The sequence below is a fragment of the Ctenopharyngodon idella genome, chromosome 2, assembly GCF_019924925.1.
Source record: "Ctenopharyngodon idella isolate HZGC_01 chromosome 2, HZGC01, whole genome shotgun sequence".
NCBI lineage: Eukaryota > Metazoa > Chordata > Actinopteri > Cypriniformes > Xenocyprididae > Ctenopharyngodon > Ctenopharyngodon idella.
In genome coordinates, this window is record NC_067221.1 from 40,624,290 (window position 1) to 40,639,232 (window position 14,943).

At 35.5% G+C, this 14,943-nt stretch overlaps 1 protein-coding gene across 1 annotated transcript; it reads left to right on the top strand.

Annotated features, from left to right (window-relative positions):
- The first annotated feature begins 11,713 nt into the window (after positions 1-11,713).
- LOC127497704 (uncharacterized) lies at positions 11,714-13,779 on the top strand. Its single transcript, XM_051866394.1, has 4 exons — positions 11,714-11,803; positions 11,881-11,956; positions 12,623-12,734; positions 13,243-13,779. Exons 2-4 carry the CDS (start codon positions 11,899-11,901, stop codon positions 13,616-13,618), a joined length of 546 nt encoding a protein of 181 aa, XP_051722354.1. The 5' UTR covers positions 11,714-11,803; positions 11,881-11,898; the 3' UTR covers positions 13,619-13,779.
- Positions 13,780-14,943: the final 1,164 nt, after the last annotated feature.

The window sequence follows — 14,943 nt, forward strand, 5'->3', positions numbered from 1 at the left end:
AAACGCCGTTTTAGAGCTAGTAACGGAGGCTTGAGCCATTGATAGCAGAATAATGCAGTTATTAATACAGTTATTAGAGAGAAAGACAGAGAGAGAGATCAAGTGTGTGTGAATTACCCAAGTCTCTCAACGGTGTTCAGCAGCAGCGTCTCTACTAATGGCGAAACTGTAAGTTTATCTGCTTCAAGAATAGCGCCGTTATTACATTTCTGTTCGAGTGTGTGTCCGGGAGAAAGAAAGTATGTCCTTTCTGAACACAATAAAACGTAATTTTGTGGCAAAAAAACATGGAAACAATTTGTCGATTTTATCCTATTGTTTACTATGTTTATTTGCTTGGTCAGTGTTATTGTTGGTTTTTTGTTTTGTTTTGTTTTTTGCTCTTTTCTGCTTTAAGGACCCTTGAAATAACTGAAATCATTTGGCGAATTGATATGGACATGTAATGCGGTCAAGACCTGCCTGGAACTACTTTAGCTGTGCGTTTCCCCGGAAAATAAATGCACACCTTAGAACGTTCGTCAACCAATCAGATTCAAGCATTCAACAGCCCTGTAGTATCATTTGCATTAATGCATTTGGCAGATGCTTTTATCCAAAGCAACTTAAATTACATACAAGCATCATTTCTGTAGCTCTGACAGGTCATGAGTTTGATTCCCAGGGAATGCATAAACTGATAAAATATACCTTGAATGCAATGTAAGTTACTTTGGATAAAAGCATCTGCCAAATGCATAAATGTATTAGATTCAAATATTATCAGTTCATGCATTACTAGAGAATCAAACCCATGACTTTGGTGTTGAGCATATGCTCTAAAATTCACTGACTTTGACTTTGCATTTGCAAATTACTTCTAATCCTAACATGCTGTCCAGTAAACACACAATAAATAGGCTACATATGATGCATCGACCTGGCTTGAATTCTTAGAGTGGAGTCATGAATTTTGTAATATTTTGTTTCAGTTATGTATTCAGTAATATGCTTGTTTTGTTAACAGAAATATGACTAGATTTTTATTTTCCATGAAATGGAAACTCAGAGGATCATATGCAAACAGAAAGATTAAATTATTGTAAAAAAGAAAGTAAGAGTATTTAGACCTCAGTTAGCTAAAATATACCTATTTGCTGTTTTATAAATATCAAAATATCCGGGGAACTCCAAGATCTGCAGCAATCTCCTTGCCAAAAATGTGTGCCGGCTAAAACATGATAAAAGCAGTTGCTCTGGGGAATGGGTTGATAAGTTTTAAACAAGATGTATAATCCTCTCTGATAATTACGAAAATTCTTTAATTTCATACCTGTTCACAAGTCATAATGAATCGGTTTTGCAGCAGAAATGTAATAATTGACTCCATGAACAATAATTACAATTTTTGACACATGACAATGAACACATCTGATGGCATCAGCAAGGAGAACGAGAGGGTTTATGAAGTGACCTGTGCAATATAGACTGCACACAATCTTGTTTTGTTCTAAAATGTAATTTATTCCTGTGATCAAACTTGAATTTTCAGCATTTTTCAGGATTCTTCGATGAATAGAAAGTTCAAAAGAACAGCATTTATTTGAAATGTTTGCAACATTATAAATGTTTTTATTGTCAGTTTTGATCAATTTAATGCATCCTTGCTGAAATAAAGTTTTAATTTCTTTAAAATGAATATTTAGAATCATGAAAGCACATTTCCTCAAAACTCTATTATCTCCCTAAATTTCCCAACCTTGTATTTATGCTGATAATACGGATTATTGGGGCTTTTGGCATGTTTAAACACAGAGCAAGGAACATGCTGTTTCTGTAAAAGATCTGCATGTCTGGATCTTTAGTTGCTCAATAAATTAAGCAGGTAAATGTCAAGCTGAAGCTCAGATCTGGATGTGTTTTGGTACAGTATCACTGCAGGGCTCGACTGATCAAACATTAGAGAGGGTGAGCGTGACTCATGTGTTTTCATCTCTGGGCCTTAGAATTCATAAAATTACAGTGAATCAAAATGAAAAGTATTTGGCACAGATTTCGGCTGTATTATGGTTATTCAAACGCGGGTGTGAAAGTCTTGATAGGATGACATTAACTGCTTCATCGCAGCGTTTCATGTGAATGACAGTAATCACACTGAATTTGTTTTGTCAACAGATGAACTATTAAAAGCCATAAATTGTGCCTGACGGGTCATTAGGGGCCATTTATGTACCTCAAACACATGTGTGTAAAATGAGCTCAAGAATGAAGAACTGACGACAGTTTTTGCTTACTATGCTAGATATCACTTTCAAAACTTTGTTGTATTTTTAAAATGTTTTTTCTTTCTTGCATTAAAAAGGATGCTTATTTGACCTGCATACTTTTTAAGTGTCCTCTTTTTTATCACTCGTCAGCAGGGGAGCATCTTAAACGTCCATCTCTTACCATGATTTTGAATAGTAAAACACTGATCACTGAAAAGTAAATATCAGCATTAAATTCTTATTTTAATAAACACCTCAAGTGCCTTGACTTTGAAAACAAGGAGCTTGTAATATCATATTAAACTGTGAAACAGTTAGTCCTGTTACTTTTCTGATGGCACAGTATTTAGCAGCTAACAGGGAACGTTCTCAGAACTTTGGCTCATGTTCAAAGTTCTCTCAAAGTTATGAACAAACGGTGTTCCATAACATTAATAGAACGTTTGTTCAAAGTTATCTGGGGTTTAATAATGTTCTCAAAATTTTAGCACAAAAACATGATTTATACGTCATTCATAGAATTTTTTTTTGGGAAAAAATGTTCAGAGGACATTCAAAAGTATCAATCCCACAATGTTTTTTTCTCCCAAAATTATAAAATGGAATTTTCCCTTAACATTTACATAACCAAGAAATGTAAAAATAAAAAAATAAAATAAAAAACCTTTGAACATTCATAGAACATTTAGTAATAACGTTTCATTACCCAATGGAAACCTTAGCAAAACCTTAGAATACAGTGCCCTCCACTAATATTGGCACCCTTGGTAAATATGAGCAAAGGTGGCTGTGAAAATAAATCTGCATTGTTTATCCTTTTGATCTTTTATTAAAAAAAAAAAAAAAAAAAAATTCTAACCTTTCATATAAGTAAAACAATTGAAAATGGGGGAGAAATCTCATTATGAAATAAATGTTTTTCTCTAGTTCACGTTGGCCACAATTATTGGCACCCAATTATTGCAACGTCCATTTGCCAAGATAACAGCTCTGAGTCTTCACCTATAATGCCTGATGAGTTTGGAGAACCTGACAAGAGATCAGAGACCATTCCTTCATGCAGAATCTCTCCAGATCCTTCAGATTCGCAGCTCCATGTTGGTGCTTCTTCTCTTCAGTTCACTCCACTAATTTTCTTTAGGGTTCAGGTCAGGGGACTGGGACGGCCATGGCAGAAGCTTCATTTTGTGCTCAGTGACACATTTTTGTATTGATTTTGATGTTTGTTTTGGATCATTGTCCTGATGGATGTTCCAATCACGGCCCATTATTGGATTTCTAGCAGAAGCGGTCAGGTTTTTATTTTTATCTGTTAGTATTTTATAGAATCCATGATACCATGTATCTGAACAAGATGTCCAGGACCTCCGGCAGAAAAATAGGCCCACACAACATTAAAGATCCAGCAGTATATTTAACCGTGTGCATGGGGTACTTTTTATCCATGTGTGCACCAAACCCATCTGGTGGGTTTGCTGCCAAAAAGCTCTTTTTTAGTTTCATCTGACCACAGAAGCCGGTCCTGTTTGAAGTTCCAGTTTTGTCTGACAACTAAATATGCTGGAAATTGTTTATGGATGAGCGAGGGGGATTTTTCTTGAAACCCTCCCGAACAACTTGTGGGGATGTAGGTGCTGTTTGATCATTTTTTTAGGCTTTCTGAGACTCAAGACTCAACTAATCTCTGCAATTCTCCAGCTGTGATCCTTGGAGAGTCTTTGTCCACTCAAACTTTCCTCCTCACCACGCATTAGGACGATTTAGACACACGTCCTCTTCCAGGCAGATTTGTAACATCTTTAGTTGATTGGAACTTCTTAATTATTGCCCTGAAGGTGGAAAACAAAAAATGGGGATTTTTAATGCTTTAGCTATTTTCTTACAGCCACTTTCTATTTTGTGAAGCTCAACAATCTTTTGCTGCACATCAGAACTATATTCTTTGTTTTTTTCTCATTGTGATGAATGATTAAGAGAATTTGGCCTTTGTGTTTCCTCATGTTTTTACTCCTGTGGAACAGGAAGTCATGGTTGGACAATTTCATGTTCATGATCACTCTGGTGTGCTAAAAAAAATGTAAATATGAATGGGAATATACTTCAGAGACATTTTACTGAAGAATTTCTAGGGGTGCCAATAATTGTGGCCAACATGTATTGGAGAAAAACATTTATTTCATAATGTGAGTTTTCCCCCACTTTCAATTGTTTTACTTCGATGAAAGGTTAGAATTTTGTGAATTTTTTTAATGAAAGATCAAAATGATAAACAATGTAGATTTATTTTCACAGCCGCCTTTGCTCATATTTACTAAGGGTGGCAATATTTGTGGAGGGAACTGTATAATTTTTGCTAGCTGGGAACACATTTGACTCATGAAATGTTAAAAACCTTTTAAAAATTAACTTTTTTATGGATCAGATCAGACATCAGACCAGTCTTTAATATTTTAACAATGTTGATTCATATTTATAATTAAAAATGTTTCTTCCAAATAGAAAATGATTAAATGCACTGCACATTATTAGTTCTTGACATCAAACAGTCTCTGTCGCCCTCTGCCGCTCATCAGAATAAGTGATGCTGCTGTGCAAAACTCACCGCCACAATAATGCACGCCCAATACGAATATGCTACTCTTTAAAGGCACAGTTTGTAAGATTTTTATCTTGTGCTGCATAGTAACCATGGCAACAGACGCGGACAGCTGCGTAACATCTAGCGGCACGCTGTTGTTGTTTCGTTCAAACATTATGGACCATGTCAAGCGAACTTTGGGACAAAAGGAGAAATAAAACGAGGATTAATATCGGAGTGGCGTTTCCGAGACGGTGAGAGCTTTGCAACAACTTTGACTTGACAGAGATGCCGCTCTTGCACGTTATTAGACAAGGTAAGCAAATGTAGGCAGCAGGCTACATAAGACTAATCAATGTTATATTGCTCAACACGATGAAATGTTAGAATATCATCAGTATGATATTCTAATGTTGATCTAGCTTACTGTTAAGTCTCATACAGCCAACAAACTAATTCATAGAATAACATTACAACTTTCAACACACTTAAATGCACTTTAGTATGATGGTGTAACGTGAGACCAAGTGAAACAGTGCTGCGTTACCTCACAATTTTAATTCGTCAGATAAACTGACCTGTATGAGTAGTATTTCAGCAGGTTTTATTCTGAGTTAGAGATCGCAAACCCAAACTCGACCAATCAGCTTTGAGTAAAGTGACATGTATCTGGTGCAATAAAGCCACTCCCCCTGTATCTCTCGCTCCAAATTAAATCAGTTTATAGTGAAAAGATTTTAGAGACAAATTTGCTGTTAATTATTCATTATATTTATATTAAACAAATTAAAATTATGAATAATTCATGACACATTCGTATAATTAGGCCTATTATATTAATTGACAATATTAAACTTTGCTTTTAAAATTAAAATAAATATAATACATGCATAATATATAAAGCTTTTAAACAGATTAAGCTTACATGTATTCTTTTGAGCTCTTTGTGAAACTATATTAATTATTTGGTCTATTTGTTTGATTGACATGCATTGATATAGTCATATATTTTGTATATATTTTATATATATTCCTGCTTTGTAAATGTGTTTAATTTCATATTTTTCATAACGATCTCTTAATCTTCGGAAGAGACATGAATTGCGCAGCTCTCTCGCGAGAAGTGAATCAAACTGACGTTCTCCTTGTTCCGTGTGAATGGCTGTTTGCCGCACGTGTCAGACTTTCATGTGCACGCGCTTTGCAAACTCTGGATTAAACCTGAGTTGACAGAGAAGGTTTATACCAAGCGTTGTGCAACAGTTGATCCTGATCTAAACCAGGTTGGATTTATCTGGATTTGTCAACTCCAAACCTACTCTGAAACTCAGAGTTTGTTCAACTAGCTTCATGCAACAGGCCACGGGGCCATGAGGAGTATGATGGTTAGCCAAACAAACAGGTACTTTGCTGCCGTACCATGGGTGCAGCAGGCGCAATGATATTACGCAGCGTCTCTCACAAATGTCTCCATGGTTGCAAGGCACGCTCCCTGGGGTCACAGGCGCTGCGTAATATCACTGCATCTGCTGCAGCCATGGTACGGCAGCAAAGTTCCTTGATTATTACGCCGGAATGAGAAAAGCAAAAAGCTGAAGATGCATTACTACCTGTGACAGACATGCATAAAAGAAAAAAAAATTAGTTGGTAGTACTTTACAGTATTGTTCTGTTCATTACAATTAGTTAATGCATTATAGTTTTTTTTCAACTGCTTACACACATTTTCAAAACTTTGCCTCTTTTTTTCAAAACTTTACACACAAATCCAAGAATTGCACACACAAAATGCAAAATTCCTCACATCTCTTGCAAAATGAAGCACTGCATTCAAAATATCACAAACACATCTCAAAAGCAAACATTTGTCTTACGTTGCAAACGCCTTTGTCATAATATTCTGCCTTTGGATATATCATATACACACAGTTATTCAAAACCTAAAGCTCGTCTTTCATGAGCTCCTACATTTCTGTACAAGACTGAAAGTAGTTGGCAGAGAGATGATTTAGTTTTTACTGTGAGCATTTGTGGTTGTGAATACAGTATTACAGCATGAAAGAAAAGAAATACATCAGTGTGTAGTTGGACAGAAACAGTGATTGTGTTTGAAAAAGGAAATCAAGATACTTCCTGTTAGGTTTTTGTGTGTTACATAGAGAACTGTGTGTTGTGTTTTGCAAAAAGTGTTTAATGAAATTGAAAACTGAGTCGAATGCCAAGAATTAGTGTATGGTTTTGCAGATTTGGTGTGTGGTTCTGCTGTTTGATTGTCAGGTTTCAGAAATTGTGTGACAAGTAAGGATTTTGTGTGTAAGCAGTTGAAAAAAACTGTAAACTAACAATGAATTTTTTTAAACTTATTTTTTTTTACTTATGTAGGTTTGTTTTAATATACATTTGTTTGCAGTTCATTTTTGTTCATGATACATTAATGTTAATTTATACAACTTGTGTATTAGTATATGCAGAAATCTGAAGCTTTAATTAATGTTCACAAATTGAAACTTTTATATTTTTGATAACTGATACTGAACACCCATCAAACAATGGAAGAAATATTGATTGCACTTTATTTTATGAGTCTGTACACGCCTTAGTCAGGTGGAGCAAGACATCTAAGAGCATCTTCTCTTCCGTCTATGATAATATGAGGACAGAAAGCAGAAGTTTAGCAGTTGTTCTGCTGTACTGCAGTGAAAATCTCACACAGGAAACACAAGCAAGAAGAAACGCAATTGCCGCATATGCAAATGCAAAATTATTCTACATTTCGGTCGTGTTTTGGCTCATTTTAGGTGAGTATTAAATGTGGTTCTGTGTTTGTTTCTAATGTATCCTGTTTATGATTTTAAAATTACATTTTATGCTCAGCTGTTCATCCCACATAGGAAGGCGACGTTCTCAGGACCTTGTGCAACGTTCCCTAAAAGTTCTCTAAAGGTGAAGAAAATTCTGAACCTTTACAGAACATTCGGGACGTTCCTAAAACGTCCTCTTTTGGTAATGAAAGTGCTGCAGTTTAAGGTTCCTTATATGACTTTAGGGGGACGTTCCATTTTGGTTATTTTATGGTCAAAAAAGAACGTTACAAAGAGCACATTTGAGACGTTAACAGAACGTTCCCACATGGTCCTCTGTTAGTCATTTAATAACGTTCCGATATGAGTTTAGGGGGATGTTCTATTTTGGTTATTTTATGGTCGTGCGAGAACGTTACAAAGAGGACATTTGGGAAGTTACCAGAACGTCCTATAGTAATGTGTCGTTCCAGGCAACCCGTAACCCGTGTTTTTCCAACCTTCTACCCGTGAAAGTGCACTGGAACAGCAGTTAAACCCGTGACTTCCCACCCGTGAACTCATACCAGATCGATGTACTCCCAGTTACGGGTTCTGACGTCACATAGCCCGCGAAACAACAATGGCAGCCCCTACGGATGCGGTGTTTATGCAAGTGCACGGTAAAATAACATAAAATACAAGGTATAACAGCTTCTCTTGCCTTATGCGCCGTTTTCCTCCTCCGTTTCCCTCAAATAAGCAAGGATAAGCACCTTTGGTAATAGAAATAATGTTAATGAGCATAAGCCCCGTACGGTCCGCCATGTTGGTTTGTTTATACTCAGGCAGTATTTGGCTTGACTTGCCTGGAACACTACAAAGTCGTGATTTGAAGTCGTGACTTACGGGCTCAAAAACCTGCCTGGAACGCAGCATAATAGTCCCCTAAACATTCCCAGAACGTCCTGAATGTTCCCTGAAGGTCCACCAGATAATGTCCCCCAACCCTTAAAAGAACTCCACATCGTGACCGTCTCTGAACGTTCTGGGAGCGTTACTAGGTGACAGGTTACCCCACTAGAAATTTTACGTTCCCAGAACATTCTCAGAACGTCCCCACTGGTGTTAAGGACGTTGTCTAGTAACGTTCCCAGTACATTCAGAGACGGTCACGATGTGGATCGATTGTTCTCCCATGGTAGAAATTGCGTTCCGGGGGGCACCGCGATGCGACTGCAAAGGGCACTTTCACTTTCACGATCAAAGGGGCAGGGGCTCAAGCTTTAACTTTAACTGTGTTTCCAAAACTCACTTGTTACAGCAAAAATTGCAAGAAAAATTCTGATCAGATGAATTTGGTTGTTTGGTTGATTCACTGATCCTCTCCAGAGACTAAACTCTGAGTTTTTTTATTTATTTATTTTTTTTATTTAAAGGGTTAGTTCACCCAAAAATGAAAATAATGTCATTTATTCAATCAGCGTGTCGAATCAGCGGTTCGGAGCGCCAAAGTCACGTGATTTCAGCAGTTTGGCGGTTTGACACGCGATCCGAATCATGATTCGACACAAAAGATTCATAACACTCCGAAGCTTCCTGAAGCAGTGTTTTGAAATCGGCCATCACTATATAAGTCATTATTTTGTTTTGTTTTTGGCGCACCAAAAATATTCTCGTCGCTTTATAACATTAATATTGAACCACTGTACTCACATGAACTGATTTAAATATGTTTTTAGTACGTTTCTGTCTGACACAGAACTAGAGATTTCTTCACATCAACCAGAAAGAGCTGATGATTATAAACTGCTGATTCTGCTTTTGCTTTCCTCTGAGTCAGCAACTAAAGATCTGTGTGTTGAATGTGTTACATTTGCTAAATGTCTGTAATGTATTTTTTCTCACCATTTTTCTTCAAATGTATTTTTTTCTTTTATCAAAAGTGACTTACAAATGAGGAACATACCAAATAAAACTACAAAATGTAAAAAATTGTTATTTTATTGATTTTATTCATCATCTTTTATATCAATAATTTGATGTTAACTAACTAACAACATACAGATAAAAAAGATTTGGGTTTAAATTCAGATGCATCAATTAAAAATGCAGCATATATGAAAAATATATTTTTTATATCTCAAAGAGATGCAAATAAATACTTAACAAGTTTACTGTAAAATCTGGTCAGTCTCTTCTTTTAATCAATCATTCATTTTAAAATATAAACCCTAAAGTGTTTTTCAAGTGTAATATTTCTGTAAAGGCTAGGGACAGAAAAATTGACATTTCCATAGAAGGACCCATAAATCTCCCAAATGTGAATTTTGCCATTGTTTTGAACACACTAGCTTAGAGATAACCTTAAGTCTAACATACTGTTTTTAAATGCCCACTTTTCTCATCTAATAATGAATATTTTATGCCATGTATCATGTCTTTCTGCCTGTAAGTACAAGCATGTTGGATGTGTTCACACTCATGGACGGTTATTCTCAACTAACACACTGCAGATCTGTATGAACAATGTGTGAATGTTTACAAAACATACAGATGCTCTGAGAATATACCCTTGTTTACATTCAGTAATAACGATTCCATAACTTAATGAAAACGTTAGCAAAACGTTCTTAGAGTATTTTTGATAGAAGCACATTTGACTCATTAAATGTTTAAAACCTTTTAAAAATGTATTTTCATGGATCAGATCAGACCATTACTATGTTTATTATTTTGACAATGATAATTCATATTTATATTAAAACTGTTCTGTCCACATAAATAAGGAAATGATTACAGATGCTCCACACATCAGTTCTACTTCACAGCATTGACATCAAACAGTCTCTGTCGCCCTCTGCTGCTCATCAGTCATAAATCAGCTGGAAGATGCTGCTGTGCAAAACTCGTTTATTCTTTGATATTACATACATTTTAAGCTGATTTTTTCTTTCATTTTCAGCCCTACTGGAGATATTTTATTATGAAAACCTTGATCATTTATCTCTTGAATATGTCGCCAACTTCTTTATATTGTATGCGAATTGTTTCATTCACAAACAAAAATTCAAACTGTCATATTCTCCTTTGTGTCTAACAAACTTTTCTTCTTGAATTCAACTCTATAATTTCATCCCTCAGACTTTATGAGAGTTTATTTAGATATGTTTATTTTTGATATTATGCTTTTCTTCTTTTTGTTCATTTTTGATATTATTTTTGTATGCTGCTCATTTTTGACCGGGAACACAAGTGTGACTTTGTGCCATTTTGTACAAAATAAAAGCATTTCAAAACAAACTTTCTGGTTAAACATTAAAGCACACTGGTGTGATAAACTGTGCACATTTTTTTCCATATTTTGTTGAATATTGACAAAATTATCCACAAATAATGCTTTTTTTACTCAAAAACTGAGGTGCATAAGTTCAGATTAATGAGGCCAATGATCAATCAGTTCCAAAAGGAAATACAAAACCTGTCCTAAGTGAAAGAAAACAAATTGATAAAAAGATATTGAGTCCAATATTTGGTGATAATATGGAATAAAGAGTGATTTTCAAGCGTTTTTTAAAAGGTCGGTCATTTTTGACCAGTAACGTCACAGGTGTTACAGGGTTTTCAACACAGCATAAGGGTTAAAGGGTAAAACTACAGTAACGTCTTCAGCTAGTCAGCTTGAGATCCTTTTCATAAGGCAAGTAATGTTTTACGAGCAGCAGGATCCATATTCATCCACACAGTCACGCAGAGACCGAAGCACAACCAAAACAATGTTCTTCTGCAAAATGCATGCAGTTTTTTTTTTTTTACATAGTGTACATACTGTACTTTTAAATGCCAGATAACTTTGAACAAATGCTCTACAACTTTAAGAGAACCTTGGCAGAATGTTAGCCAAAGTTATTGACTAACATTATTGTGGTTTTTGTATAGATCAATGTCTAATAAAGCTCTTCTAGATTAATCAGATAATTTTCCAAAGCAATAAATACTATATCTACAGACTGACCAATCATTAACAACATAAACAACAACACGTGAAAGCTTATCTTATAATTTCCCATCATTTCCTTGAGAGATGTGGCTTTACCTGGCTCAGGTATCAGGGTTGGGTCTGTTATAAATAAATGCAGCTGGGAAACGTGCACAGAAAACAGGGAAGAAACGACGTTACGCTTTTCATTACAAACAAGGTGAGAAGTCTAATATTATACGGTTTATAGAAGCTCTACATGTGTTTGTAAATGTATAATGATTGTCTGTCTCATAGTAGGGACACTGGAATATCATGCGGTTCATCTTCTTCATCGTCCTGCTGGGCTTCATCTGTCTCACATCGGCTCAAGGTAAAACACCACATGTGATGATGATGATGGGGTTTCAAATAGTCAGGTTCTTTTACACTGAAAATACTTTTTGAAGTTGCACCGTTGAAGCTTTAAAACATGCTGAAACACATTGTCAGAAGCTTTGCGTCATACAGCATCATCTCTAGTTTTCATGTTGAGATTCAGAACAACAACCACCTTTAAATACCTTTTCTAAATAAATTCCAAAATGAAATTTCTCTCAAGGATGTGTATGGAAACTTGTTTCCACCATGAAATAAAAAATAAAAAAGGTAATTGCGACTTTTTATCTCGCAATTTTGACTTTTTTTCTCGGAATTGCATGATATAAACTCACAATTGCGAGAAAAAGTCAGAATTGTGAGTTTATATCACACAATTCTGAATTTTTTCTTGCAATTCTGACTTTATAACTTGCAATTACGAGTTTAAATCAGCAATTCTGTGAAAAAAAAAGTCAGAAGTGTGAGATAAAAAGTTGCAATTACCTTTTTTATTTTTTTTATTTAGTGGCGGAAACAAGCTTCCATATATTTTACCTTTTCAAATAATTGGAAATGTATGTTTTTTCACTATATCACCCATCTATAATGGACTATAAATAGTTTAGTTGCATATGGATTTGGGTCAGTAAGTCTAATGTCTGTTTTGTGTGTCTCTTAGATGAAGACTGCTGTGAGCTGTTCGTCTATAGAGTTAGAATGTCCATACAGGAAAGAGTGACCAGCTACAGAATACAGGAGTTTGCTAAACCACACTGTTACCATGCTGTTGTGTAAGAAACACCTGTCTATCTGACAGTCGTTTACTGTATTTTTTTATATGAAGGCACTATGAATCACATCTAACTGTTGTCAAAATGTCTTTCATTTAAAGCACATTGTGCTTACAAAATGGGCTTCATTATTATTTATCCTGTGTATGTTTATAGGACACATTCATGCAACATTTTTATGTGGATTCTTATAAAAATATTACATTTAAGTATTATATATTTCACTGGATAAATAGGAAAAGAATATCTGCTTTGAATGTTGTATGTTCATTTATTACCATATATACATTTTAGGTAGAAAATATAAGAATCTGGTTCAGTTTTCATGTATCTTTTACATATGGGAAGTGTGTTCATAAAATCTGTCTGTGAAATTATTACTAGATAAATGAAGAGAGCAATTGAGACACACAGTGATGCAATAAAATGCCTTGAAGCACAATGAATACAAGACACATATACTCAGACATCACAATTCATGATGTTTAATGCAATTGTCTCTCCGCAGCTTCAAATGGGATCTTGGAGAGTTTTGCAGTGACCCCAGACTACAATGGGTCCAAGATCTCATGAAGAGGGTGGACGGTGGACTGTCAGAAGGGTCGTCTGTGAGGAGGGATGTGCGCAGTGCATCCAGGTTTAGGCGATCTGAGCAGCCGCTTGAGGAGGAACAACATCCTAAACCTGTCAGACATTTAATGCCTCAACATATAGGACCTACCAGGGCTATCAGGGTAGGACCTATCAGGCCAAAACCTGTCAGGCCTCCAACTATCAGGCCAAAACCTGTCAAGCCTAAACCTATCAGGCCAAAACCTGTCAAGCCTCAACCTATCAGGCCAAAACCTGTCAAGCCAATCAAACCCAGCCTTGTCAGGCCTTAAAAGGTTCCTGTTCCTGACTATTGCTCCTCTAATCATCAAAACAGTTTTGTGGCTCAAAAGTCTAAACAAAAAAGTATGCAAATCTTTACAAATATAGACATAAAATTGATTTTTGATTTTTTTTACATTAAAACAGCAATAAATGGCAGTTAAATACTTTATGTCTTTATGCTTGGGTTTGTTTATTTATTTATTTTTTTAATGAGTACCACAGCTAACAGGGAACGTTCTCAGAACTTTGGCTAACATTCTGCCAAGGTCCTATCAAAGTTCTGAACAAACATTCTTCCACCAACAATAATAGAACGTTTGTTCAAAGTTATCACCTGGTCTTTCACACGTCAAAACCTGGAAGAGTAATTCACCACTGGATTGTTATGATGAGGTTTTGTCTGTGGTAAACATAACTTTACAATACTTGAACATTTTGCTTTACAAATTAATTTACCCGAATAAGTTGAGCTAACACAAAAAAATTAGAAGTAATCAGTTACATCAATTTTTTTAACTTTGATTATCCCAATTTTAAGTAAGCAGAACTAAGTTTTGAGTTAGCAGTACTCATGCATGTTAATTGCTCCTAACTTGAAGTACTGAGTTAGCTAACTCATACATTTTGATAGCAATTAACATAAAATATTTAGTTAGTTTTTTATTTTGAGTTCTTGCAAATCAAATGAGTTATTTACTTTCACTGTAAACCCTAATAAGTTGTCAGAACTCAAAAAAGTTGAATATTTTTAAAGGGTTAGTTCACCCAAAAATGGGCGATTTCAAAATACTGCTTCGAATCTTTTGTTTCGAATCAACGGTTCGGAGCGCCAAAGTCACGTGATTTCAGCAGTTTGGTAGTTTGACACGCGATCCGAACCGATGATTTGAAACAAAAGATTCAAAGCAGTGTTTTGAAATCGCCCATCACTAGATATTGTTGAAAAGTCGTTATTTTGTTTGTTTTTGGCGCACAAAAAGTATTCTCATCGCTTTATAATATTAAAGTTGAACCACTGTAGTCACATGAACTGTTTTAAATATGTTTTAGTTCCTTTCTGGGCACTGAAAGTGTGAATTAACTTGCTGGAAACAGAGGCCTCACTGAGCCAATGGATTTTATCAAAAATATCTTAATATCAACTTAGGCCTAGGATGCTTTTGGGAAATGCTGCTTTCATTATTTATGAATTAATGCACATTTTAATGCATTTGGGGCTGCTTAAACAATCTTAATTACTGCATGTTTTTGTTTAATTGGGTGGTGGCTTGGGTTACTATCGTGCATGTTCCTGGCACGAAATGTTGATCCTTGAACTTTGTAACATCTGCAT

What these genes read in the sequence shown, in the direction of transcription:
- LOC127497704 (XM_051866394.1), top strand. Translation starts at nt 11,899, where the DNA reads ATGCGGTTCATCTTCTTCATCGTCCTGCTGGGCTTCATCTGTCTCACA. An exon ending in CTGTCTCACATCGGCTCAAG is followed by an intron (nt 11,957 to 12,622) that starts GTAAAACACCAC and finishes TGTGTCTCTTAG; the next exon opens with ATGAAGACTGCTGTGAGCTG. An exon ending in CACTGTTACCATGCTGTTGT is followed by an intron (nt 12,735 to 13,242) that starts GTAAGAAACACC and finishes GTCTCTCCGCAG; the next exon opens with CTTCAAATGGGATCTTGGAG.